At 39.1% G+C, this 27,843-nt stretch overlaps 1 protein-coding gene across 4 annotated transcripts; it reads right to left on the bottom strand.

The window, feature by feature from the left end:
- Positions 1-437: 437 nt before the first annotated feature.
- ect2l (epithelial cell transforming 2 like) lies at positions 438-27,647 on the bottom strand. 4 transcript variants are annotated; one of them, XM_088625007.1, is made up of 22 exons: positions 27,481-27,646; positions 26,636-26,851; positions 23,892-24,004; positions 23,036-23,198; positions 22,590-22,842; positions 21,707-21,837; positions 20,645-20,751; positions 19,779-19,911; positions 19,084-19,252; positions 18,181-18,300; positions 16,546-16,638; positions 14,550-14,726; positions 14,211-14,314; positions 12,869-12,991; positions 12,042-12,256; positions 11,641-11,788; positions 10,836-10,909; positions 8,717-8,873; positions 8,467-8,532; positions 7,293-7,381; positions 4,174-4,283; positions 438-874 (listed from the first exon to the last, which is right to left on the bottom strand). In XM_088625007.1, the coding sequence occupies exons 2-22, from the start codon at positions 26,828-26,830 to the stop codon at positions 744-746; spliced, it is 2,871 nt and encodes a 956-aa protein (XP_088481133.1). In that variant the 5' UTR covers positions 26,831-26,851; positions 27,481-27,646; the 3' UTR covers positions 438-743. The 4 variants fall into 4 exon arrangements, with proteins under 4 accessions (XP_088481133.1, XP_088481132.1, XP_088481134.1 ...); XM_088625006.1 differs by having other exon boundaries at positions 4,174-4,346; positions 27,481-27,645; XM_088625009.1 differs by lacking the exon at positions 4,174-4,283 and adding an exon at positions 4,334-4,346 and having other exon boundaries at positions 735-874; positions 27,481-27,647.
- Positions 27,648-27,843: the final 196 nt, after the last annotated feature.

Genomic DNA, 27,843 nt, shown 5'->3' with positions numbered 1-27,843 from the left:
TCCTAAATTGATTGCCACTTCAATAACCTTTGCAGTGCTCGGTGAGGCTGCACTATGTTAGAGGAGAAAGTACTCTATATAACTAATCAATAGGAAGCTATCTAAAAGTCCAAATTGGTTTTGGGATAAGAAATATGACTATTCAAAAGCTGTTTATTCATTTTTCTATATTTTCAAAATCTGTGTTAAACTCTTGTTTAAAATCGAAAAAGGAAAGTGGCATAGGTCTTCTAAAATTCATTTTACACAACCAGTCATGGAACATTTCAATTTTAGCCTGAGGAAACTGATTACACAGAGAAATGTTTGACAGGAAAAAACATCAAGAAGAAAGTGACAGTATGTTTTTATGTAACTTTGCAACTGCAGCAAATTTAATTGTAACATGATTTTTTCAGTTCAATTACCTGTAATATCCAATTACCACCCCATTTCCGTCGTGTTGACTACATTTTTATTTTGTGGATCCGAAATTTACAAAAGTGCAGAGCAACATACAGGCACATTATCATTACATGTGTTTTATACAAATATGGAGAATTTAGGATCTTGAAAATAAAACTCACAACTCCAACCACACAAGCGTGTTGCATCATAATGCCTACATGTACTCACTTAATTGTAGTAGTGCTTCATTTAAAAACCTCAAATGTTTTTTACATAATTAAACAAACTAGTCTTTTCAAAAGCTATTCAAAACTGGGAAAGAAACCTTATCAAGTACTCCAAGGTAAGCAAAAGCTTTAATGCTTTTCAATTGCTGCATTAACTGCGCTTTGTAAAGCTGATATCCAAGTAAACTTGTCTTCTTCCCTCTCAGTTGCACAAATCCATTGGCGTTTTGGTCCTTGAAGAGCAAATGCATTCTTTACATCTGGTGGGATGAAAAAGAACAACTGTAACTTCACAACACTAAGGTACAAAAGGATAAAATAAGATGTCTTAAAGTGAGCCACTTTAAGCTTCTAAAGTGTTTAACTGCCAAAGAAAATGCTTTTGACTTAAAAATTGACTTTCTCTTAGCATTGTGCATTTGATAAGAGAGAATCCCACAGCAAGAGGATGTAGAGCAGCTCCATGAGGAAGGAAGGAAGTGAAGAAAAATAAAATGTAGGATTTATCACAAAGATGGTCTGTCCACTTGCAAACACTGCTTGCTTTGCAGTACTCTACCCTCTTGGGTCAGTGACTCTGTTTGCAAGATCATTAGATTAAGATAACAAACAACTGCCCTGAAATGCCTTACCCAGCAATTATTTATACAAAAACACCATTACTGTATTGTATTCCACATACTGTATTATAATACAGTAAGAAAGAGCCGGAGAGCCCTCAAGAGGAGGGATTGCGATCGTGACAGTTTGTGGACTCTTTTACAGTCATTCTGCAACTTGTGGAAATCGACAAGGGCTCTCTTAAGACAGAAGGCAAATGGTCCTTACTTATGTTCTGCATAGTAGTGTTCTAATCCCTTTATACCCCAGAGAAGCAGGAGACATTTGGAGGCCACTATATAGTTCTAGAGGCATCCATTGCTTTTTCAAGGAACAGAATGATATTTCAGACTAGTTTTTCCTGTATTTTATTTAAAATAATATAGAGTTGTGAAAATATGTGACCCATGTGTTTGGAATTTAATTTTCTGAAAAAAATCCTCTTTTTAAGAAAGATCCTATCTGCAATTTATTGTTATGTCTTTGTATCTATTCAGCTGGGAGTATGAATAAATCTAGAGAGCTCTGCATTTCTCTCTTTAAGAACGATTAACAAAAGTTCTGAAATAAGTATGTAGCTTAGAGAACAATAAAGCATTCAATTAATCTGTTTACTACACTAGAAACATCAGGCATTAACATTACTGTATCTCATAGATATAATTTAGGCTTTTATAAAAGTAAATAAACATTACTCACAATATGTGACAAACATCAATTATGTTATACTGTATTGTTCTATAGATAACAGGCTACCATAAAATGGATACTATGGATAACAGGCTACCAGAGTTTAAACCTATGTGCAAAACTAAAGAAATGGCACAAACATGTTTTCCTGTGTGGAAGGTCTGGTTGCCTTCTGTAGGTTCTTAAACTCTGTGACCCAAGGTTAGTCAAGAACACCCTTCCCATGAGTCAAAGAATGGGACAGAGGCATGGGGTAATTTACATTTCCTGCACATGAGTCTTATTTTTGTGTGTGCTCTCCCATTTAAACAGGTCTGTCCAAACTTGGTCCTGGAGGTTTGGTGTGTCTTCAGACTACCAAGCTTCTTAAGAGCAACATCCGCAGATCTCGGGGAAGCTTTTAAATTGGTCCAATTAAACAAGCAATTGGCTGATTTAATCCCTCAAAAGCTGAACTGTAGAGAACCTGCTAAAACAGACTCTTCAGATGATGGACAACTAATTGTATTTTTTTTAAGTTAGCAGCCTGTGGTTATTAAGTAGAATTTCTGGTTGAAATTACTCTTTAATAGTATTCTGGGTGCATTATGTACACTCAGGTTTGGACAACCTTGAATTTAAACATGGGAAGAATTGTTGGGTACACTATTTAATGAAGGAACTACTGTCACAAAGCGTTTTTCAGGACAAACATGGGGAAAAAAGGACCAGAATCGAAGCTGGAAGAACAGGGGGGCGTGTCTAAGGTGCATCATGCTCGGGGGAGGCGTGGTCCAGGTAAACAAGTCCGAAGGGTGTTCGTAAGGAAATCCATGTGAAGACAAACGTCCAGAACCGGGTGGTACATCCATGATGAAGACAAGACAGAGTTAAAAGCCGGAGCGGGATCCGGCAAAGGGTCGAGGGAATAAAAAAAGGTAATGGGGCCAGGCGCTCCAGGCCCTGGACCTAGATGGTCAGGATGCCGTTGCGAAGCCTGTGCTGTAGAGCCCCTCCTGGACTCGCTAGTAGGTGGGCTTCCGGGCGTCCCTCTTCCAAAGCTGAGCCTGGAATGGTGGGAGCGTCTGGCTTTTAAAGGGGAAGGGCTGAGCAGGATCAGGTGCAGGAAAACCAATACAAATAAGAAAGGGCTGGAGCACCCTTAAGAGGAGGGACTTACGATCATGACAACTACTCCTTCCCCCACTGGAATGCTGGGCTGTTTGAGAGCAGTGCCTTTCACTAGAACTGCTGAATACTCAATGGTTTGTCAGAAGATAATCTTGCAATCCGTTTGAATGTACTTTCAATCAATAGTTGCTACAAGATTCTACATGTTTCAGATCTCCAAATGGCTCAATCCACTTTAATGCAAGCTACTGCAATCAAATTTAAAATGGGAAGATAGTCCTCTGGCCAATCAGTTGCTCCAAAGTTCCTTAATTCACCAGCACTCCGAATTGCAAAAATAGTGCTTCTTCTGGACATCTGTCTACTCTTCATCACCGCCTCCCATATTGCTCTGGCTACCAGCATTGCTGTGCTGTGTCTAACAAATTACCTTATTTAAAGTAATGACATGACTCCTACTGAGAAGATTATCAGATTACATGTGAATCAAATTGTAGGAATTGTTGGAATGGTGAGGGTTTCTGGCTAACTAAAGGTCACTCTTCCCTTCAGCAACCAGTTTAATGAATACAGTAACAGTTAATTGTTCTTCTATCAGTTGTGATCCCTGTCCCTTTAAGAGCCAGCTACAGTACAAGCTGCATTTGATGCAAAATGTCTGCTATAGCATCCATTAGAGTGTGTATATAATTTTATTAGGCAGTAAAAACAGTCTCCCCTTTCCTGGTCATAGAGGAACCTGTAGACACACCATCCCTCGAGGGCTAAGATTAGAGACTATTTCTCTAGAGATTCAAACTTTGATCTTACAAACCTTTCTTAATTAAAATCAACTAGATATTCTATAGTTTGCCTCACATCTCAAATGCCCTTTGTCCTCTAACTCAGAGAACTTGATTATTAGGAAATGTGTTCACATGTTTTGACAAACAGGGGCCATGTCGACAGTCCCCTTCACAAGTCCTCTGGGATCGGATGTAGAAATCCACCAGGTTTTTCTATATGTTTAATTGTTTCATCTGACCAGCAGGCGTGTGGATACTGTACAAATACAAAATAAGGACTGCAGTGAACAAATAAAAAATACGGACTTCAATGAGAATGGCAAGGCACTTAGGTTGTCATTTCATCCTAGGATTCTCGTCATAATTGGACCTACATTTTGTGTCGGCGATGTCTGCGATGGCAAGCCTGTGAAGGGCCACTGAGGCGAGGAAGGAGAGCGTTCTCTTGCAGCCATGTTCAAAAGGCACATGGGAGATGTGTCTGCTGCAGATGACCAGAGCGTCATTAAACAAGAACAGACTGAGGTCACTCACATGCTCGTAGATCCTGCCAGACAAAGGTTACAGTGCAAGGAAAGAGGTTCCATATTAACAGCTGGCTGTTCAGCATGCTATTGTTTTATTTAACAAAAACTTCAGGACTGCTTTAAACCTAATCAATTTAAGTAATCACATAAAATATATAAAAAAAACAGTTGTTCTAAAATCCTCAAATAATTCATAACAATTTTCCAACTCTACATAAAATATCTGAGAAACCTAAATGTATTAAAATATTTTATCATTTATAATAGGGACAGTAAAGTGGTGATTTTAGTATTGCTGCCTTGCCTTGCTAGAGCCCTGGGTTCAATTCCTGGCATGCTATCTGAGTAGAGTTCTACCCTTGTTCACATGGATCTCCTTTAGGTGGTTCTGTTACTTTCCACGGTCCAAAGAGATACTGGTAGTTTATTTGGCTTCTGGAAAGTTGGCCCTGGTGTGAATGCGTGCATGTTTGTGTCTATGTGTGTGCCCCGCAATGGACTGATGTCCCCGCCAGGGCGTATCCTGCCTTACACCCATTGCTTGCCGGCTCCGGCTCCCCCCTGCAGCCTTGTACTGTATAAAGTGATTTAGAAAATTGATCAATGGATAATTTATTATATAAATTTTCATAGACTGAATAAATAAGGATAAACACATTGCATGCAAGACAATATAGAGGAAAGCTGAGAGATTCAGAGAGGATATTCATAATTATATTGTCATGTCATTTGCCAAACCGCTTTATACCATACGGTGTTGCGGGAAGCCGGCGCATACCCAGCAAGCAACGAACGCAAGGCAGGGTACACCCTAGACAGGGCGCCACTCCATCGCAGGGCAAGTGCAAGCCAATCATACATGGGGACAATTTGGAGGCCACAGTAAAGGCCGAGAGGGGAAATACAGTGCCTTGCGAAAGTATTCGGCCCCCTTGAACTTTTCAACCTTTTGCCACATTTCAGGCTTCAAACATAAAGATATAATTTTTTTATTTTATGTGAAGAATCACCAACAAGTGGGACACAATTGTGAAGTGGAACGAAATCTATTGGATTTTTGAAACTTTTTTAACTAATAAAAAAATGAAAAGTGGGGCGTGCAAAATTATTCGGCCCCCTTGCGTTAATACTTTGTAGAGCCACCTTTTGCTGCGATTACAGCTGCAAGTCGCTTGGGGTATGTCTCTATCAGTTTTGCACATCGAGAGACTGAAATTCTTGCCCATTCTTCCTTGCAAAACAGCTCGAGCTCAGTGAGGTTGGATGGAGAGCGTTTGTGAACAGCAGTTTTCAGCTCTTTCCACAGATTCTCGATTGGATTCAGGTCTGGACTTTGACTTGGCCATTCAAACACCTGGATACGTTTATTTGTGAACCATTCCTTTGTAGATTTTGCTGTATGTTTGGGATCATTGTCTTGTTGGAAGATAAATCTCCGTCCCAGTTTCAGGTCTTTTGCAGACTCCAACAGGTTTTCATCCAGAATGGTCCTGTATTTGGCTGCATCCATCTTCCCCTCAATTTTAACCATCTTCCCTGTCCCTGCTGAAGAAAAGCAGGCCCAAACCATGATGCTGCCACCACCATGTTTGACAGTGGGGATGGTGTGTTGAGGGTGATGAGCTGTGTTGCTTTTACGCCAAACATATCGTTTTGCATTGTGGCCAAAAAGTTCGATTTTGGTTTCATCTGACCAGAGCACCTTCTTCCACATGTTTGGGGTGTCTCCCAGGTGGCTTGTGGCAAACTTTAGACGAGACTTTTTATGGATATCTTTGAGAAATGGCTTTCTTCTTGCCACTCTTCCATAAAGGCCAGATTTGTGCAGTGTAAGACTGATTGTTGTCCTATGGACAGACTCTCCCACCTCAGCTGTAGTTCTCTGCAGTTTATCCAGAGTGATCATGGGCCTCTTGGCTGCATCTCTGATCAGTCTTCTCCTTGTCTGAGCTGAAAGTTTAGAGGGACGGCCAGGTCTTGGTAGATTTGCAGTGGTCTGATACTCCTTCCATTTCAAGATGATCGCACAGTGCTCCTTGGGATGTTTGAAGCTTGGGAAATCTTTTTGTATCCAAATCCGGCTTTAAACTTCTCCACAACAGTATTACGGACCTGCCTGGTGTGTTCCTTGGTCTTCATGATGCTTTCTGCGCTTTCAACAGAACCTTGAGACTATCACAGAGCAGGTGCATTTATACAGAGACTTGATTACACACAGGTGGATTCTATTTATCACCATCAGTCATTTAGGACAACATTGGATCATTCAGAGATCCTCGCTGAACTTCTGGAGTGAGTTTGCTGCACTGAAAGTAAAGGGGCCGAATAATTTTGCACGCCCCACTTTTCATTTTTTTATTAGTTAAAAAAGTTTCAAAAATCCAATAGATTTCGTTCCACTTCACAATTGTGTCCCACTTGTTGGTGATTCTTCACATAAAATAAAAAATTTATATCTTTATGTTTGAAGCCTGAAATGTGGCAAAAGGTTGAAAAGTTCAAGGGGGCCGAATACTTTCGCAAGGCACTGTAACTCTCTACTCTTCTCTAGAATTGCCCAGGGATGACCACTGAGAGTCAGGACCTCGGTTTAACATCTCATCCAAAAGACAATGCCCACTACAGTATAATGTCCTCACCACTATACCAGGGCATTAGGACTGCAGGGTGGGCGCCCCCTACTGGTCCCACTAACACTACTTCCAGGAGCAACTATAGCTTCCCAGGAGGTCTCTCATTCAGGTACTGACCAGGCTCTACCCTGCTTAGCTTCAGTGGTCAAATTCGTGGCACAGAAATTAATCACCAGCAAAACTTGAATATTGTTGGTTTGGACATTTCCACTATATTTACACATATTTATACAGTATGCAGGGAGTTTTTGTTACAGTGTTCTAATTAAAGGCATTTCGATTCTGTTGTGTCAAAGAGAGTGTGGTCTATAGCGTCAAAATGAAAAAATGTACCTGAGTGAAGCATTAATCTCTTTGTCAGGAGAGCTCAGCTGGGCAACATCTTGTATTCTGATGAGATACCTGTTTGCTTCCATCAAATTCTGAGGAAAACACCAACCATCTTTTATTGATTTATTGTAGATTTCAAGCCACTCATACAAGTAAATCAATAAAGATTCATCTATTCATATAGCACCTCTGCTAATCAGAACTAGAATGCTGAAGTCTTCTGCTTCTTGAGAGGAAAAGCAGAGATCACTTTTTCGGTTAATATGTTTAGATACTACAAACTCTTCTACAAGACAGCTTGCTCCATTGGGAAAAAAGGTGGGAGCTCTCAAAGGAACCTCGTCACAGTTTTGACAAAAGGGAAATTTGGGTAGTTAACTGGGGTTTATGGATCAGATTAGGGATCAGATCAGATTAATTTCATTGCACCAGGTATGGTCTGGCCTCTACCCAACCTCTAGATTCCCAACAGGGTTATATTCCACTTCAGAAGAACAATGTAAAGACCCATTTATCTGTGTGTAGATCCATTAGGTCCATCCTGTCATGAGAGCCGGTCCTGACTCCCGTGAAAAGAGTCTAATAGTAAAGACCCTATGCAGACAGTATAATCTGGAAGTGGCTGGAGAAGGACAAAAGGGAAGACATGGCAAAGAATGAACGGGAGGACGAACGTGACGGCAGTGATCTGGTGCTCGGGGGGCGTAGCGATCTAGTCCAGAGGGAAGTCCAAAAGGGGGAATCGGGGTGATGTCCAAGGTCCAGGTACGGGGAAAAGGGATCCAGGAACATAGAAGATAAAACAATAACAGAGCAAAGCACTCCGAGCCCCGAACTCATGGTCAGGACGCCTGGGGAAAAGGTCTTGCCCTCGGGCTTCTCCTAAGCCCGGTGAATAGGCGAGCCTTCAGATGTCCGTCGTCCAATACTGAGCCCAGAATTGCGAAGACGCCAGGCTTAGATAGTAAAAACAGTAACAAGACACAGGCGTAGTAACTGGAATACAAAAGGGTAGGTGCACCCTCTTCAGGAGGGAAGACGATCGTGACGCATCCCTGCCATACTACCACTCAAGGAGAATCTGCTACAGTAGACTCTTTTTCAGAGTCAGTGGACCTTTACTGATTCTTCGTAATCTTTGAGAGCAATTTAAAATTCAGTCATAAATCCAACTTACTGGGCAACTCTGAATCATTTTCTGCGCTTCCATCAACTTAGAATCCCCATTCGCAGTCTGTTTCAGCTGAAAAAGAGACCAAGATGGATTGTGTTTCATTTTAACATTATCTGAAACCATTTCTCCATACATTACAACCTACATTATGAATATTTTGCATCATATGTTGCTTATTTCCATTATTTTAGGAACACAAGACAGTCTCCCCAGTGTACCAATGGGGTTAGCCTGAAGAGGTGGTATACAGTACTTGGCAAATGAAGTCCCTGTAACGCGTGAGGGTGTCCAGCGCAGAGCTCAGATGAGCATGGTCAGGGTGCTCGGGGGGAGTGTACGAGGACACTCCATGCAGCAGAGACAGATATTCCTCAAAGCGTGTTGAGGGTAACAGCAGGAGGTCATGCAGGCTGAATTCAAGGTCAAAAGACAGAGGAGAGTAGACAATGAGACATGGGCCAGAGAAAGTATGTGTATAAACTGAAAACCATTCCTGTAATTTATTGAAAATTCCTGTATTCTTCACCAATATAAACATTACATTTCATGGAGGCTGGAAATCAAACACAAATTCAGATAAGTTTGTCAGAACCTCTCTGATGCTAGTGAACAATGAGCCAGAGAAAATGTATCAATGCACACTTCCTAGTTATCAAAAATAAGATGATAACATAATTTTTTAAATTGTTTTCAGCATCTCATTAAGGTCTACCAGCCAAAGGCAAAGAATAAATAAAAAGAATAACACCTATTATCTGGCAATAGGCTTAGTGGGTGGGAATTAATCAATTAGATAATTGGTGAAGGGATTAGAAGTCACGTCCTCACACAAGGGTCATCTTGTGATGTTTGGTATATAATGGGCTCTCATGGTGTTATTGGCGAATGAGTTGTTTTAGTAGGATGAGTGTATTTGTTTTGAGAGCCTTGTGGAAGACTGTGTGGCTGCACTGCCTGAGCAATTGTGAGTTTTTAATGCGCTCAGAAGCTTTGAGTCACCTAACTTACTGTAAGTTGCGGTCCGTCACCAACTGCTATCAGAAACTACTGAAAAAAATGAATCCTTTCCAAGGAGAACTCTAGTTAAACGTTTGCAAAGGAATTCTACTTCATTGTTATAAATTAGAACAAAACAGTTTTTTTGCATAGCTGCATTTGCACTGCCTTACTCAGGAACTTTATTCCATCAAAGTAATCTTTAGTTATGAACTTCTGTTGTGTCAAGGTAAGGTATGGTGTGAAAACAAGCTCAGAAAAGTTACAAGTTGACAGTTCTGCTACTAAACTTTGACCCACAAAGAAGTAGTAAACAGTTTGCCAGGCATTGTCAGACAAGGATTACACTGAAAAATGCTGCTGTCTGAGGTGTATAAAATACTGGGAAACTCTCATATTGTTTTCCAAGTGACTTTTGACTGGTTCTCTAAAAAAACAAATACTCTGCTTAAGTCTTAATTCTTAACAAGGGTATCTAAAGAGGATTTTATGTGTATAGTCCCTGGCAAAGCTATATAAATCTGTACTACAAACATACGTTTTTCTAGTATACTCTTCAGAAATAAATATGGTAGACTAGGTGAATATTGCTTTACACATAATTAAATTATTTTTTAATTATTGATATTTCTTGTGTTCATGTAATAAAAATTAATGCCTTGGTAAATTGTGCAGTGAAAAATGCTGAAAATAATAGCAGCTCTTAGAACATCATATATATATATAGTAACAAATGTATGTTAACCAAATTAAATATTGAAACTAAAGAACATACAATCTTCCTGGCTTCTTCTCCCTCACTGAGTAACAATCTATTAAAATAAATGAGGTCTTACTGGCATCGAGATTATAGTACATTCCTCCACAATATTTTTAATCTATTTATCTTAACAAGCTAGAAAACAATAAGTTGACAACCTTAGGGGAAAGAGTAACAGCATTATCAAAGTTCACAGCTCTATTTTAGTCACTTTTCTCATGAAAGGGACGATTAAGATTGCTGATTGCTGTGTCTCAGCACTTTTTAAACCGCACAACGTATCTAGTCATTCATTATCACCAGATAAACAAAAGAGGACTTCACTAAACGCATTTCAGCAGAAAACACAACTGACTTCTCATGAAATAAAAAAAACTATTTCCTAATTAGATTTAAGTAACAAGATAGACATTTTTACAAGATTTATTGTGTTTATGTGAAGAAAGTACAAAATATTTTGCATGGTGTTGTTTTAGAAAAACTTAAACTTGGTAGTTAGTGGTAACCCAATTCAATATCACACTAATATGTAAGATTTTAGGTGCCCAAATACACTATATCTTAACATTTAAAATTCTACATTCCTGAGATGAGAAATGAATATGCTCATCCATACCTCATCATCTTAGTGCCCAGTGTTTTGTCATGCCTCTTCAGGAAGGCCCGGAAAGAAGGAATCGTCTCTCTGCACTGTATTAAAAATGTTATCACTGAGACAGACACAACCAAGGTTGAGTCTATGTAACATATATAATCTATGTAACCTATTATAATTGATAAATCCCTAAATGACAGCTGGATTTCACATCAATACCTCAGCACAAATAACACAGCTGAGAAGCTGGTAAGACAGAGGTGTAGTTGAAAACGTATAACAGAGTAGGTAAGATGAGCAGGTGTCTGTGTTATCAATGAAACAGTATTCCTTTTGTACATGAATGGATACTTGCAGAACAAAAACATGTTTGGCACTTCTGTTTACTGTCCAAATGCCAATGAAAAGCCTTAGTAAAATTAACAAGTAATAGGTTTATTCCATGCTGAAAAAAAGAAGAAAGAGAACACAACGTTTCGGCCGTGGAGCCTGAAGAAGGCTCCACGGCCGAAACGTTGTGTTCTCTTTCTTCTTTTTTTCAGCATGGAATAAACCTATTACCTGTTCCTTTGCAGCCTACGCATGCTGACGCAGCTACCCACCTGAACTACTACTTAGTAAAATTAATACTGAAGATTTTTTAAGTAAAGAAAAAAACAGAACCTAAGAAACTGCTACACAGTTTGGGAGGACTGTATAAAAATGATATATACATCTTCCACTTGAGCAACGTCATGGTAAAAATTCCCCACAGGCTTCATTAATAATGAGGATTTGAAAACTGTCTGCATCCCCAGGGTCTGATTCTCCCATAATACAAACCCACCTTATCAATAGTCCTGAGGATGGTGGAGTAGTTATTGAAGAAGTTAGTGTAGCTTCTCAATCTGGCACCAAATTTGACACACACATCTCCCACACACTGGGCAGGACCCCACTCCTGGAGCCTTTCTGTCAGTTCCTCCAGAAACTGGCTGAGAGGGGAAGTGCAATTACATTATGTCATTAAATCCAACAATATGCAACAGCAGCTTGTACAAGATTGAATTGGAGTACTACTCTCACATGAAATTGGGGATGCAAGTTCTACATCCTTTGTCTTAGAAGCCACAGGAGCACCTGATTTTAATTCTGAGCTCAAATCACCTAAATTAACTTTGATTGGTTAATCAAGACTACAGCAGTGCTGTAAACAGTTCAGTGCTTTGGAGAGACAAAGAGGCTCACCTGTTGATCTCCAGGATGTCAAGGATATCGGTGAAAATAATGAGGACACTGGAGGAACTCAGGATGGCGCGATTGGAAGACAAAGCAGCTCTCAGCGACCTGACATACACGTGTCTGATCACCTCCAGCAGTTGCACATAGCCCCTCTCGCTGTGCAGGAGCTCCCTGGCAAACACAGTGCGCCTATCCGCAGAGCCCACCTGTGCCGCCACACTCTGTGGAAAAGGAAAAACATAAGGAGTCTTGGTTTTCCCTAGGCAGCCTAGAATGTTTTGGAATCTCAGCAATCTTGGCCACCTAAGTAAAGATTTTTTCCAGCAGTGAGGATCTGTTTCTCCCAGGCAGCACAGTGGCGCGGTGACCCCTATTCAATTCCCTGGGTTCAGTCTGTGCGGAGTTTGTATGTAAACCAGGTGCTCTGGTTTCCTTCCAAAATCCCAAAACATACTGGCATGTTCATTGGTTTCCAGGAAAAATTGGCCCTGTTGTGAGTGAGTCTGTGTTTGTGTCTGCGTGTCTGTGCCCTGTGATGGAAGGATTCCTGTCCAGAGCATATCTTGCCTTGCGCCTGTTGCTTGCTGGGATATACTCCGGCTCCCCAGTGACCTTAGAAGAAGTGGTTAGAAAATGGATGGATGGAGCTGTTCCTCCCATGATTGCATGAAATGTGTTGTATTTGATTTATGACAAAACTATGATGAAAATCATTGTGTGTATTTATTCAACCTTCATGTTTTAGTAAAATAATATTTCCCTCCCAACCCACAAATGCAGCTGCTCTGGGCAGCAAGAGCCACTGCCCAGGGGTCTGCTGAGGGAAGACTTGCCTTGGGGTGCTCAGTGAGGTTTCCTGGGTCACACTCTGTCAAAAAGGCCTTATGTGACTTCTCTCCACTTCCCCCCTCAGCTCTTCTCCTAAGGAACTCTGACAGAAATTCCAAAGGATTCTCCTGCAGAACCAAAATCCACAAAACCAGCTTTCATTCTCTTTTACTTTTATACCTAATCGTGTCTAACCAAAGGAAAAAAAATGATTAGATTTTAAATATATTATATAAAAAAATGTTATTAGTAGCCATGGTGGTGTAAGGGTTAGCATTGCTGCCTTACAGCACTGAGGCCCTGAGTTCAACTCCTGAGGTACAGTCTCTGACTTCCTTACAGTTTAAAAACATATTGGCAGATTAGTTGGCTTCTAGGTTTTTAGTGGCTGTAATTGTATCAGTGTTTTTTGTCTTTGTGTTCCCTGCGATGGACTAACTTTTGATAAAGTTGTTAGAAAATGGATGGATGCATAATAGCCAGTAATGCATTCTTAATAGACATTATTGCAATATTTTGCAATAGTTATTGCATTCAAAGAAGACAATACTGTGTTATGTCCCTATTCTACAATTACCACAAATTTTCAGTCTAGGAGTAAAGCTCAATTTTTTTCTCAATCAGTATCATACTGCTTTTATGAATACCCAAAGTTATTCCCTTCATGGTAAAGACCTGCAGATGTTTTCTTCCTTTTACAACCTTATTTCTTGATTGTTACATTGACTTACATTCTGTGTATTGTAAAAATATTTTATTTAATAAAAAAATATTTTATTTAAATTGGTTTTAACAATAACTGATGACGAAATCAAGTCTCTCATTAAGTAAAACATATAACAGCAAAATTATAACCTGTGCATCTTCAAAATTATCATTTAATTCTTCCGCTTTGCTAAATTAAAGGAATTTATTTCTTTAAATAAAAGGAATCAACTTCTGTATCAGCACAATGAAACAATATTTCAAAACAATGCAATCTACTTTTTCTTTAGCACAATGTAATTCTCATGAGGAGCAAAAAGAATTAACAAATGAGTTTCCCAGCGGCAGTAGAGGAGAATAGTGTAAGGAGGACTTGTCTTGTGATGAAACAGACATGCCTCTGAAGCACGGACAATGATTGATATAAAAACGTTGATACATGTACGTACTGATTGCTAACAATGTCTTCACTGATAGATGGAAAGATGATGACATGGCTCTGGCTGAATGACTGAACTTAATATAACTTCAGGGATCCTGCTGTGACACCTTTTTTATAATCACATTTGACTTTGAATACAACTAATGTCAAACACAGCTGTGGTCCACATGCACACTGAAACACGTAGATCGAACACTTACGCGTCTGTCTCTTGACAGTTCTGCTAGTCCTTCAGTTAAGGCCCGAGTTAACTCCAAGTCTGCATGAATTTCTGACACGGCTGCAGCATCAAACAAAAACTGACCTGTGGAAACATGAAGTTACAGTTTTTTCACTGGAAGTTACCCCATAACCTCCTAGCCATCTGGCATGTTGTTATAGCCAAAACCTGGTTGTGAGTAGCATGCATGCACAGCTCACCAAATAATGCATATTTTCTAGGGAAAGTGACCAATTGTTGACCTGGTTTATGTCGTCTGTGAGGGGCTTGAAACCCAAACAGACTTTCTCAGTGCCCCTCTACCCTGCATTACTCTTACCAATGACTCTTCCACACATTTCCGCCTGCAGTTCACATAGCTGGGGTCTCATCTGCTCTCCTAGGCTCTTGAGTATCTGGTCGAGCTGCTCAGCCTGCCTGCACCACCACAGCAAAGGAGCCTCATTGAAGTAGGAGGAACAGGGGCCTGAGGTTCGGCCCAGCCACTCACTGAGGACTACGAGCAACACAGACACGTTTCACAGGAGATGTAAAAATGTCTGTATATTATCACACATATTGTAATAAACCCATAGTTAAATATACTAAACAAAATAACAGACATAACCATGGAGAGATGCAATGACTTGTGGCTTTTATTCCATATGTGGCACAGTGGCGCAATGGTTAATGTTGCTGGAGCAATGGGTTCAATCTGTGTGGAGTTTGTATGTTTTCTCCATGTTTGCATTGATTTCCTACAGTTGCTCCAGTTTCCTCCCACAGTCAAAAAAGCATACTGGTAGGTTATGGCTATGGCTACATACTGGCTTCTAGGAAAACAGGCCATGGTGTAAGGCGGGGTACACCCTGGACGGGACGCGAGTCCATTGCAGAACACACACACACCTAGGGCCAATTTTCCCAGAGGTGTCACGATCGTAAACCCCTCTTCTTAAGGATGCTCCAGCCCTTCCTTGTTTTATACTCCCGCACCTGCCTCCGGTTCCAGCCCCCTGTGCTATAAAAGCCAGACATTCCTGCCAATCTGGGCTCAGCTTTGGAAAATGGACGCCTGGAAGCCCGCCTACCCGCGAGTCCAGGAGCAACTTGACGGCATAGGCTTTACAATGGCGTTTTCCTCACTCCTCCCCGGATTGTGTTGTCTGCATAGGGTCCTGAAAGAACGCTTCGTGACAAGAGGTGAATTAACCTACCAGAATGTGTTTTAACTGGAAGGGACTCTGGGCCCTATACAGGGACTAAAGAGAAAAACCCTGTTCCCTGAGCTCCTGCGGAGGACTGTACAACCGCAGTTTCAGAGCCGGAACAGGGAAAGGGCATGGACAACAGCAAGCGGTAAGGCTTGGATAGACTCTTTCATTGTGCAAATCCAGCCCCAACATTTATAATGGACAATCACCCGATTAAGAAAGGTTTTAACTGATGTAAGTTTAATAATGTAATAATTTTGAACGTGTACTTATTGTGAGATGTTTTTCATGAAATAAAGTTAATTTTGATAGAAAACAAATGTGTTTGAACTGTGGGAGGAAACACACACAAACAGGGAGAACAAGTAAACTCCAGACAGATAGCACCCCAGGTTCAGAATTGAACCCAGGGCCCCAGTGAGGCAGCAACTGTACAGCCCTCATACAGGAATTCATCCAGGTTAACTGAATAAAAAAAACAGGGAACACAAAATGTTTTACCCTTTGCAAATCAAGCTTTCCAGACTCAAAGTATACAGTAGAACCAAGGCCTGGATTGAAATGCAAAATTCAGACTTGCTAGTCTGCAAATTCCTAACCAAGTATGTGATTTTCCACTGGGCAGACAAGTGTCAAGAAAACACAAACCATCCATCCATAATAATAACATTGTTTGTAAGATAATGCTTTTTATGCAAAGTAACTTGCAGTGCCTAGGGCATGAAAGGACAACAGGTCCAGTGACTTTTTCAGTCACACAATGTTGGTCAGAGAAACTTTGATTTAAACACTGAACTACCTTGTATTAAGTGACATGCCTGGAATTTGCCTTCAGCAGGGGGATCAAACTTTTTATTGAATTCAAGAACATAGTCACAAACAAGCATTTAGAACCTTTGTCTTAGGTATAAACCTTAGGTATAAACTATCAAGAATTAGGTTTTTACTCAATGTTTTTTAAAATACATTTTTGACAAAGGCAAAATACTTACTTATATAAAAGAACCTGAATTATTGACCTCAATATGTACCCAATACTTTAAATTTAATTTAGTAGAAAACCAGTGTAAACATGTCAGCAAAAGTTTTCTGCATATGGCTGGGTCACTTGAAGATGCTCACTGTGATGGTATGATCCAGTTGTAATCCCGATGGGTGTGCTCACATCCAGTCCTGTTAAAGTTGAGATTTTTGAGATAATGTCCTTTCCTGGCTCTGAAAGGAGAAAAAAAAAACAGAAAATAAAGTCACAAAAGCAATTAGCTAGTATTCATAAATAATCTGTGATATACTAAATGGGGAGCATACAAATGTGTTCAAAAGAGCAGTCTTTTTATTGAAATCTAAACCACATTGTGTAGAACAACAAAAGGGGTTAAAACTAGAAGCTCCCATTCAGCCTTTTATTTTCTGGCCTCTGAAAGCTTACTGATTCAGGAACATCATTTCAGGCTACAAGGCTTATGTCCTGGCTACAGTGAGTAATATTTCATAGGTTCTATGCCAGCACAAACTCTCTTAAATACGTCAGAGAACAAGTAACACTAGGCTGGGCCAACACACCTTCCTTCTGCATTTTATTAATAGCCAACTTAAAACCCTCAGGGAATCTGGAAATATGTATTATTGATGAGGTATATAATACATCTAGTACAACAGTTTCCAACTAGTGATGTGAGGACCCCTGGTGGTCTGCAAAGCTATTACAGGGGATCTGCTGAAAACAAAAATGTGGAGTTTAATCACATTTAGGGCTGTCATTTTTCCAACGTGATATCCTGCCTTTGACGTAAGAGAAACACCAGCCATCTCATTTTGTTACTGAATATACATACGTTCGTGTCTATGTACTGCTGAGGTTCACAAATCTATTTGTTGAGGAAATGAATTAGGATTTCATGGAATTTAAGGTGTGTATATATCAAATATTTATCAAGTGCAGATTATTTCTTTGTTATTACTGTATGTTACATTTTCTGATATAGAAGATTGTAACACATAATCAGTCCATGGTGGTCCACAAAATGGTTGGAAACTGGAAAGGGGTCTGCGCACTCAAAAAGGTTTGGAATAGAAAATTTAGACACTCCTCACTTCGCTGATTTTATCTGCTACACAGGACCACACAAGTTAGAAACTCCATGTATAGAGAGGCAAAGAAATACGAAAAGAGACCATTTTTCTTTTTATACTGGGTTACATAGAGAAATGAATAGACTCAAATCAAAAGTGAAATGAATATAAAATACATACAGTAAGTGAGTTTCTTAAAAAACACGAATGGGAAGCACTTGTTTACACAAAGAGGTGTGGAAATATGGAACAAGCCCAGGCAATGTAGTTGAATTAAAAACCACGGCTTCTTTCAAGAAAGAAACATGATTCTCTTGATCAATTAGCTACAGGCAACCATATAAGTTAGATGGGCTAAATAGCCTCCTCTCATTTGCTGCAAATATTCTTATGTTCTTAGCTCTACCTGAGGTTGCAATTCATCTTCTGTTAGAATAAGAGGTGTGTTTTATGGGTCTAAGGAAAGTCAAATTTCCTGTTTTACTGGCAATTTACTTCTACAAGTATATCCACTTGTTTGAAAAGATCATTCATACCAATAATGTGTGATTGCTTAGAAATGTAAATGGTACTGTTTATGTATAGTACACTGATTATTGGATTGTGTCACAAGTGCACATGAAAATGACCATTTTTGAGGACAGGAGTCCAAAGCATTATGTAAGAAAAGCTGCATGGACTGACCTGATACTGCCAGAGGAAAAAAAATGTCCACACTTCCTCCCTCTGACACATAGCCTGACAGTTTCTCCCAGAATTCTCTCACCTTAGGGCTCAGAACAGTCCTTTCGGTGATTGTGCAGTCTGAGAAAGAAGAGAACAGTAGTTAGCAGTTACTTTTTATAGCCAGGACATAAATGTATTGGTAATAGCTGGAAGAAGAAAAGATAAAAAGGTAGAAAACCTCAGCTGCTGGAGTGTGAGCAGAGAAGGGACAAAATAAGAGAGAGGTCAACCAGCATAATTAGAGCTTACAGTATATAGCTACTCCGCTTATTTCTGAATAATGCTAGTTTCATTTTTTTGCACTTTCTGGACACAGGTGGTACTTAGTATTTTTAGTAAATAAACGAAGTTGTAGAAATTATCTTCACTCCATGTCTTAAATTTGCAAGAAATGTTGTTTACTTTTTACTGCTTGGATGAATGAGTGTATAATAAAGAGAAACCACCAACAAATGATAATAATGTTAAACAAACAATAATACACTTAATAATTAGTGAAGAAATTGTTAGAAATGGATGGTGCTGATACACTTACAATATAGCAATTTGTTAGGATCCCACAATAATTTTTTTCTATTTGTTTAATTGCACATAGCACAGAATTGTTGAACAAAACATTTGTGCAGCTGATGTCAAACAGTCTGCAATCTATGTTTTAGACACAATTGACTCTATGATGAGAACAGGTATGATATCTGTTCATGCGTAGTATTATTTTCAAATCACTGTTAAAAGCAGGAGAATAACAATGCAAGTTTTATTACATTACCTTGTGGAGTATAAACAAACATTTTTAAGGTTTGAGGTATTCAGGTACATCATAAGAGATGTTATTATCAGCCGATGATGGTGTGTACACACCTTGTAATAGAGCAATCTCCCCTGGGTTCCCCTCTGTGAAGATTCCCACACTCTGGGTGACCTGCCCTTGTAGTGCCTGTTCCACTCTATACAGCAAAGCTTCCAGTGTTGTGCCACAGTAATCATAAAGGAGTGGAACAACCCTCACCTTTGTACTGTATAAAAGCATCTGCAAATAAAAACAGCCCTTCCATTAATCTACTACTCTACATTAAGTATTGTACTGTCAAAGCATTTACCAGTTAGTGCTTGTATCATATCAGTTTCACATCGGCCTTCATTCCTTTTTTAAATTCTTTTTAATATTTGTCTTCTAAACGTGTTGAAATGCTCTCCTTCCTGGAGGATAATTCAATGCAAATGCAATTTCGAATTCTCTGTGATAATCTTTTCAATGAAGGTTTCTGTCAAGTTACATTTTTGCGTGCATTTACAGCAGCAGTAGAGCTGCTCTGTCAAAGACAAACAGAGCTGTAGATTACATTTTACAGTACTTCAGCTACAGTACCTTCAGTGAAGTTCTTTGTTTTCGTACGATAAAGGAAAAATGGAATCTTAAATTTAAAAGACAAAAGCTTGTAAAAAAGATGGTAACGTGGAGGAATGCGTTTGTTTGAAGAAGCATCTACAGTTTTCTCAAACCAGTTGGCACTGGTTCACAATTCCCAGTAAGGCATTGTTTCGAAGGCTCATACCTCATAACCAGGCACCCTGGAAGACACCAGGAGAACATGGAGTGCAGAGTGACATGGTGGGCTGCCACATATTTTCTCTGTGTTCATTCTTTGTGGGGGCACAGGGTAAGGACTGCCACTTGACACATTTTTCCTAAAAAATATTATTATTATTTTAGCTTATCATACATTAAAGTATCTGAATTCATACTGTAAATATTATAGAACTTTATTGTTGTCATTGTAGCACTTGAGATTAAATTATAAGAAATACAGTGCATAATAAGGGAACATCATTAGCTTGCTCGCAAATGGATGATGCTTTAGCAATGACTTTATACACATTATTTTGACATTTATTACTTTTCAGGTTTGCAACCAGAAGCTCAGACACACACAATAAAAACAGGATAAAAGGTGACATTTCAGAATGATCACACAAGAATAAGAGACAGCTACCCCTCTTCCTTCCATCCATTTTCTAACAGTTTCTCCAATATAGGGTTGAAGGGGAGCTGGAGCCTATCCTGGCGAGCAATGGGACAGAGTAGTACTGTAGTACCAATTGTAACATAGTATTTTGGATTCATTTACGTTCCTGAGTGTACTTTTTGGATGATTTAGACGTATATTTGAAAACATTGCAGCTTTGCTATAAGCATGACCCAAGCTATACATCTGACTGGCCTCCAGCTACAACAACAGGAAGTAAACAGCTGTCATGTGGATAAAATCACAGAGCAGTGTTTGGGTTAAATATAGAATTTTTGCAAGCATGTTTTACGTGTTTGGTATTTTCTGAGATTTTATTTTGTTATCCATCCCATTTATTCTGTCTGGGTTCATAGATTCACTCACAGGTTTGTACACACGTGTGCCCTACTGACCTCTTAGGCAATGACTTTAATGAAGTGACCAACAGCTGTTTCTGTAAGGTACCCTGGTTTTCCTGTGCCAAAAGCTTGGACAGTGACCACTGGGACCGAGTCTTCTCCTGCACAATGGAACAACCAACAACAACAGGATTAAGCACTTGTCAAGTGGTTCCTAGTCCAGGTCCTGGGGGATCTCTGTGTTTTCTGGTTTTTGCTCCAAATGGGTTTTGTAATTGCAGATGAATTGATTTCAAGCTTCTGTTTTAGGCGTATTTCTATTTTCTCCCCATATTTTGTGATAATGGATTTAAAATTGGTGACTCTCTTTACCAATTCTTGAGTTACAATTTCACCCATTTATGTGAGTGAGCTGAAATTTAACCATTTGGTAAAAACACTGGCTTACTGTGGAAACAATTTGGTGCTTTTATTGTTTCCACCTGTGTCCGTTCATCAGAAACTGGTCACCTATTAAGAGCTATGCAGAAATAAAGGCACAAACTCTTAATTAGCAAGTTGAGGAGAGACTGCATAAAGTGCTTTGTGCTGAAGTGTTTGGAAATAGTATACACAGAGTTTTTCTGAAACCAAAGACTGAGTACAGAAGAGAAGTCTAAACAATCGAGCAGATCAGTTACAGGCTAATGAACACAGACAATTAGGGGTCTAGTCATAATGAAAACCAGCAGACACAGGGGTCCCCCAGGGCTAGGACTTAGAAACACAAGTGAATAAACCTACAGTTAAGTCAGCACTGTTTATCAGAAGTTTTTTTTTTTAAAGGACATTAAAAAAAAATTTCAGTCATGCAGTGTAAAACCTAGCTATTGCAAAAAATGTCAATCGGTTTATATTTAAGCTTCAAATATGGGACACTGACTTTTATTTCTGCTATTCCATATGTAAAACTAAAGGTGTGCAGTCTTTTCTAAATTTGAAAGATATATACCATACTTATTTAATAATTGACGGTTTACAGTACTTCCTTGACCTACGCGAACAAGGTTTTTCTTTCAGCGCTATTTGCATTGAGTCTTTTATCTTTTGATTTCAAAACACAAGGAAGTGTTCTACCCCTAAAAGCACTAGAGCAGCAGTTAATCCCTCCTGCTTCAGGTGTGCCTGAAGCTTGTCACTTTGGACTTTGGACATCCCTGCAGTCCAACTGTTGCTCAGCCAGGCAGGTCTTGATTTTAATGAAGCTTCTGTAGATTAAACAATGGACAGAAAAAGACTTGAGGAATAAATATCAATTTTTAGACCTAAAAAATTACTGTATTTGAATTTAAAATAACATCTGAACACATTTATATAGGTGAAATGAGATGTTTACTTCCTGATCACAGTTTATTGGCTTCTGGTTTACTACAGAACCAAATCTTTTAAAGAGTTTTGCTCATTTACTCAAGATTTTGCCTTTCTTATTTGAGACAAATGTCAATAAACTACAGTAAGTGAACCTGGTTTACAGATACTCTCTATGTTTTAGAGTGCAGAACTATTGGTTGACACTGGACATATCTGAACCTATAGCCTATAGGACCAGGCCGGAGCATGATATTACAAAATTTCTTACTAAACAGGCTGGGTACATATCAGGAGAAGATTTAATGTTTGTAAGTCTACTTAAATAATATTAAAATAGGCATCTTATTGCCTTCAAGAATAAATACAAAAACCCCACAATATTCGGATAGGGGGAACTGGATCTACTGTAGGCACATCCAACCTGAACAGACTGCTGCACAACATCCAAGATACAGTCATCCAGATTATTCATTTAAAAGTTTGTCACTTTACAGCAGTATATGGAAAAAGCAGTTTTCTAAACTATCAATTAAAAATCCTGCTTTGGGTTTTTTAAGAAACTCAATTATGAGGAAATAATTACAGTTCAGAAATAATTACAGTTAAATGGATAAGCAACCTTTCCAGCACTGCTGAAAGCATCACTCACTTTTATACTCTGTCACTTTCTCCCGTATCTTTTTCCTTATCATGCGTTCCCTTAGTCTTTCTTCCAGCTCTTCTGCCTCTTCCTTTGGCTCATTCAGAGTCCCATAAATGTCTGCAGCCTCACGGGGTGTCAAGTAGTCCAGATCCATGACACAGGCTACGTAGTGTCTCTTCCAGGCACCATATTCATTGTCTGAGGGGATGTAGGGCAGGAACCAGCCATGCCTCACACATTTAGGCATCCATAAACAATCCTGGAACAACAAAGAATGGCTTAGATTCCACTTATATTCCACGTAATGTAATTGTGGCCAGGAATCACCACATCAGTCCTGAGCAAGACAGAAACTATTATTAAAAACCTTCAGAAGCTTGGTTTCATCTGGTCTGGACAACCTTATTACTCTGTGGTAATACCAGCCAGAGGGAGACCAATGGTCACCTAACCTGTTCAGCCAAGAACTTCCAATGCCAGCTGACTTGGGCAGCCTGGGACAGCTCCTTAGGGTTGAGGAAAGAGAGGATGTAGAGGGAAATGCAGCGTGGTAGGACAGATGTGAAGTCCAGGTTGGTAACAGGAACAACCTCTGTGAACCAGTCCCTTGTGAACCTGAAGAAAGAATGTGGACAAGCACATTGCAGTGTAACAGGTGATTTCATCTGTCTGTCAGAATGGCAGACTGTACATGCTGTATGAGGGTACTATCAGAAAACATTGGTGCTGCATGATTGCATGCTTGCCTCTGGAACAGACCTTCATTAGTTCAAAAGCCTGTCTGAATACCAAACAATACTGGCGATTCAGATTCATACATCTGACAATTCACACACAATATTAAATATTCAACTTTGTATGTTTGTCTATTTCATTTTTGCACAAAATACAGTCTTAAAAAACAGATACTAAAGGTTTTGTCTCTTATACACTTCATTCCAAAACAGCGAATGGGCTTAACAACTAGGTTTAAAAAAACATATTGTTATACTCATAACCACTGGCTACATATTTTCATCTAAGAGACTTTCAAGTTTTGCTTTCTATTGTCCAGACTTTAACAATTTCATAAACTTATGTACAATAAAAAATAATAGTTAATAACTTTCCAGGTTTTATTTTAAGGTACCAGTATTCATCAGCATTTTGATAAACACTTCATTTTAATGCTTTAATCAGTTCAATTTCAAAAGTTCATAATTTAAAAACTATGTAGCAAAAGTTTAGATTTAAAAGTAGCTATCCCAATCACATTAATATGACCCAAGGATAGTTAAAACAAACAGAATAAATCAGTGGATCACGTACTTGAGTTGGGATTTCGAACACCTCATCAGCACATTATGAATAAACTGTTTTCTCTGATGGTCAGTCCACAGGTCAAACCAGTGGAGAATGAGATTCAGCCTTTCCTGAAAAAGCTGAGGAGGCAATATGAATGTAGACAGACAACTCATTAAAAAATTAGAAACCGTGAAAAACTGAATCCTTAACATTTTACATTTGTCAGTTCGGACTGAAGACTGGATTAAAGTATGGCATGTTAATACGTTTGACCAAATTTGATCAAATACTATTCATTGTAGGAGTAATTGATTAACTGGTTATTAAAGCAAATATAGAAACTAAGCTTGTTGTAGCATGGATTCAAAGTCTACAGTTGGAAAGGTTTCAAAGGACTAGTACTTGACTACTATTTGAGTGTAATATATCTAGTAGGTTTATGGTAAGAAATTCAGACATTTTTATTGATGTTCTATCACACGCAGCTCTTCAAACTTACTAGTTTTATATCATTTACATTGACATTGAAAATCATTAACAATAAAGTCAAGGTAATTACTTGACAAGGGAGCATTCAGGGAGAGTACACTGGCAATAATAGATAATAAGACAGCAATAGATGTGTTGACGCTGTCTATGGTTTTGAAACACATCTATCTCTGTAGGAAAATGGTGATAAATTAGATTTAGAGATGGAACTTCAAGGTCTGGCAATATAGCTTTGAAAAAATGAAATTATGTTTCTCTAACTTTATGCATTTAAAAGCATAAATGCTTCAAATGCAAGTTTTTTAAAAGGCCTTGATCCTTCACTTACAATAGATGTTTTAAAAAGGGGGTAAGGGTAAAGGTTACTTTGACTAAGACTAATGAACACTGGTTAGGGTTATAATATAAGTGAGAACTCAGGTGGAATTAAAACCATTGAAGCCCACATAGCTTCCCTACACAAGAAATGAAGACTCCTGATTTACAGTAACTTCACAAACCCATGTATTTTCCTTCATGTCTTCATATTTATGTTAAAATCACATTATTTTGGACTTAAGCATTAGGGTGGCATGGAGGTACAGTGGTTAGGATTAAAGCCTCATAGTACTGGAGCCCCAAGTTCAATTCCTGCTGTGCTCTCTGCATGGAGTTTGAATGTTCTCCCCATGTTCGCTTGGGTTTCCTCCAGGTGTTCTGGTTTCCTCCCATAGTCCAAACACACGCTGGTAGGTTAATTGGCTTTTGTGAAATTGGCCATAGAGTGAGCGTGTGTGTTGTGTCTGTGTGTGCTCTACGATGGACAGACTGTTTCAGTGGGTAGACTCCGTGTCATGTTGCGCACAGCGTCCGTTTGGGGTTTACGACGCTGTTGTGCTTTTGGTTTGGGGGTTACTGCTTTACGGCACTTAGGTGCCTTGGCGGGTTTTTGCCGTTCTGTGTCAGTAAGAGTTATGCACAATAAAGAGCAGACATCTGCGAAACCTGTCCGCCCCAGTCCCTGGTTTTCCGCAGTGTAACACTCCGGTCTGCTGTGACCCTGAATTACTGTAGATAGGCGGTTATTGAAAGCGATGTGTTGTATGAGTCAGCTGAACTCAAAAATGAAGCACAACTTATCATTTACATTTTCATAGTAGTATGCTGCACAAATAACTCTCAGCACAGCATATTAAGAAAGAAAACCTGTTTTCTAATTGAACCTAATTTACACAGGTGGTTTTATCCTTGTTTTTATTCCTTCATCCACTCATTTCCAGAAACCAGCTGCTCCCGTAGTAAGGCCCAAAGCAAACCTGAGCTTAGCCCAGAAGCATTGGGAATAACCAATGACATCTAACAAACACTCTATTCCGTGGTGGGTCAACACCAGAGCACCACGTAAAGACCCACACAAACTCAGGGAGAGCATGCAAACTCCACACAGGCAGACACCCAAGGCTGGAACTAAAACTCAGAACCTGGCCCTGTGAAGAAGCTGTGTGAACTACCACACCACTCTGCCCTACCACGTTAATTCCTTTTTATGAAAGTCACCAATCAGAGATATATGAAGGTGCACAAAACATTTGAATTAAAAAAGAAAGGCATTAGGTAGTGTGATATCCCTTCATAATAAGTATCAAAAACATAATTTAGTGACTTTCTACAGTGCCATAGCTTAGCTAACGTATGAATAATAAAATATGGAACTGCATGAGAGTTTATGAAAGTATGCCTACATCATCCATTATTTGTAGTTTAGCAAATAAGACAGAAATAGTAACTTGACTTATTTCGACTTGGCACTGAAAACAATTGGATAACCATCCAAAATAATTTTCCTAATGCCCACATTTAATCACACACAATATAACAGTGTTGAAGAGGTTACCAAGTCAGCCAAGAATTAAACTTATAGTATTTATACATTGCGCACAGGACAGGCTACAACCTTGTTGATAAGTTCATTCCAGTTTCATCAGCTTATTTATCTGGATATTTCAATCAGAACTTGGGGAAAATCTTTACTTCACTATAGGTCTAGAGTTTTATGATGCTTGAAGTTTCTCGGGAGATAACAGAAGCATTCTAAATGATAAATTATTAGCCCAGCATGTACAATAAAAATATAAACTCATATATGTACTATCAATTATACTCTCCTGTGAGGTGGTGTAGGATTAGTTCCTGGTCAAGTACTCTACCATATAGTGACACAATGTAAGCAGTACATACCAAAAGTGAGGATGTGCCATGTAAAAACAGTCTAAGAGCATTCAAGCAGTAAACTCCCTTACCTGTTGATTGGATATCTTGTTGGTGATGGGGGTCCAGGTGCTAAATCTGGTCTCTGTGGTTGTCAGTAGCCTCTCAGTTATGGCAGGGTGGAAGTCAATACTGGCTAACTGCCATTGCTTCACAGAGTGTGGACTTGACCTTACCCTGGATTTCAGCACTGAGCTCGAAACTGTGTCCATGTCCAGATGTTTCATTCTAAGTGTAAACTAGATGGACTGAGCACAACACATAAACAATTACATGTACTGTATAAAGGTCATGCTGGGAACAGTTTAAAATAGGCAATTTCATCCAAAGCAACTAATAGAAACCATAAGGTGAACTATTCAGTACTGATTGCTGTCGCGGAGTAAGAAACTGCGGTCTCGTTTTTTTACCGTATATCTCAATCATGGTGTTAAATTGCAGAGTAGTTGAGTGGCTCAAGAAAATCCAGAAAAAGCACTTGCTCCTCGATATAACATATTTACATTTCTGTCGTAATACCGTCTTTCTGAAGGAATGTAACAAACTGCAGTGGATTGCATGCATAACCTTTCAGAGGGTAGTGTTATAAGTTCAGATGGCAATGATTCAGTTAACAGACCGTAAGTGAATTAGCCGAAGAAGAACCATTAATCGGAAACTGCAAGCTTTTACATTAAGGAATATTCATCTTTAACTTTATTTTTATAGGACTAAACCTGAAATGTAAAAGTGTATCAATGACAGTATATCAACGTGATTAAAATACTACATTTTTAAAAGCAGATCTGTTTAGTGTTTTTGAAAAGATAACTAAAAATGAATTACATATTTGCAAATTGAAAATAGTATAACAGAAAAGAGGACTGTATCCGTTTACCTCAGATTAAACTTCTCGTCGACTTTCTTCGCCCTTTGATTCAGGATACGGGGCATTTAAGAGGCGATTCATGTCTCCGTAGAAACAAAACAGAAACATGTGAACACGATCCTGTTACTAAGACGAGCTGAAAGCAGGCCAGACCGTAAAAGTAGTTCGAGATGAACTAAAGAAGCTACGGTGCCTAGTATGTGACTTTTCCTTTTTTCCTTTTATACGCTGTGGACAAGCAAATATTGTTTTTTTTTAAAACAGCATATATTTTGTAACAAGAATAACATAAAAGAGTTGATTGGGCTTAATAATGGTAGTTCTCGTTTGATTTGGCTTTGGCCTTCTGTATACATGGTAGGGGGTCTGTCA

The sequence above is a fragment of the Lepisosteus platostomus genome, chromosome 3 (genome assembly GCF_059453375.1).
Source record: "Lepisosteus platostomus isolate fLepPlt1 chromosome 3, fLepPlt1.hap1, whole genome shotgun sequence".
Taxonomy (NCBI): domain Eukaryota; kingdom Metazoa; phylum Chordata; class Actinopteri; order Semionotiformes; family Lepisosteidae; genus Lepisosteus; species Lepisosteus platostomus.
The sequence above is the reverse complement of the archived record's forward strand: the minus strand, read 5'-3'. Positions and strand labels throughout refer to the sequence as shown.

Coding starts and splice junctions, on each gene's coding strand:
- ect2l (XM_088625006.1), bottom strand. CDS start 26,830: ATGAAACATCTGGACATGGACACAGTTTCGAGCTCAGTGCTGAAATCC. Junction 19,253..19,778: donor CCAGGGTGCCTGGTTATGAG/GTATGAGCCTTC, acceptor TTTTATTTGCAG/ATGCTTTTATACAGTACAAA. Junction 10,910..11,640: donor TCCTCAGGACTATTGATAAG/GTGGGTTTGTAT, acceptor TTTTTAATACAG/TGCAGAGAGACGATTCCTTC.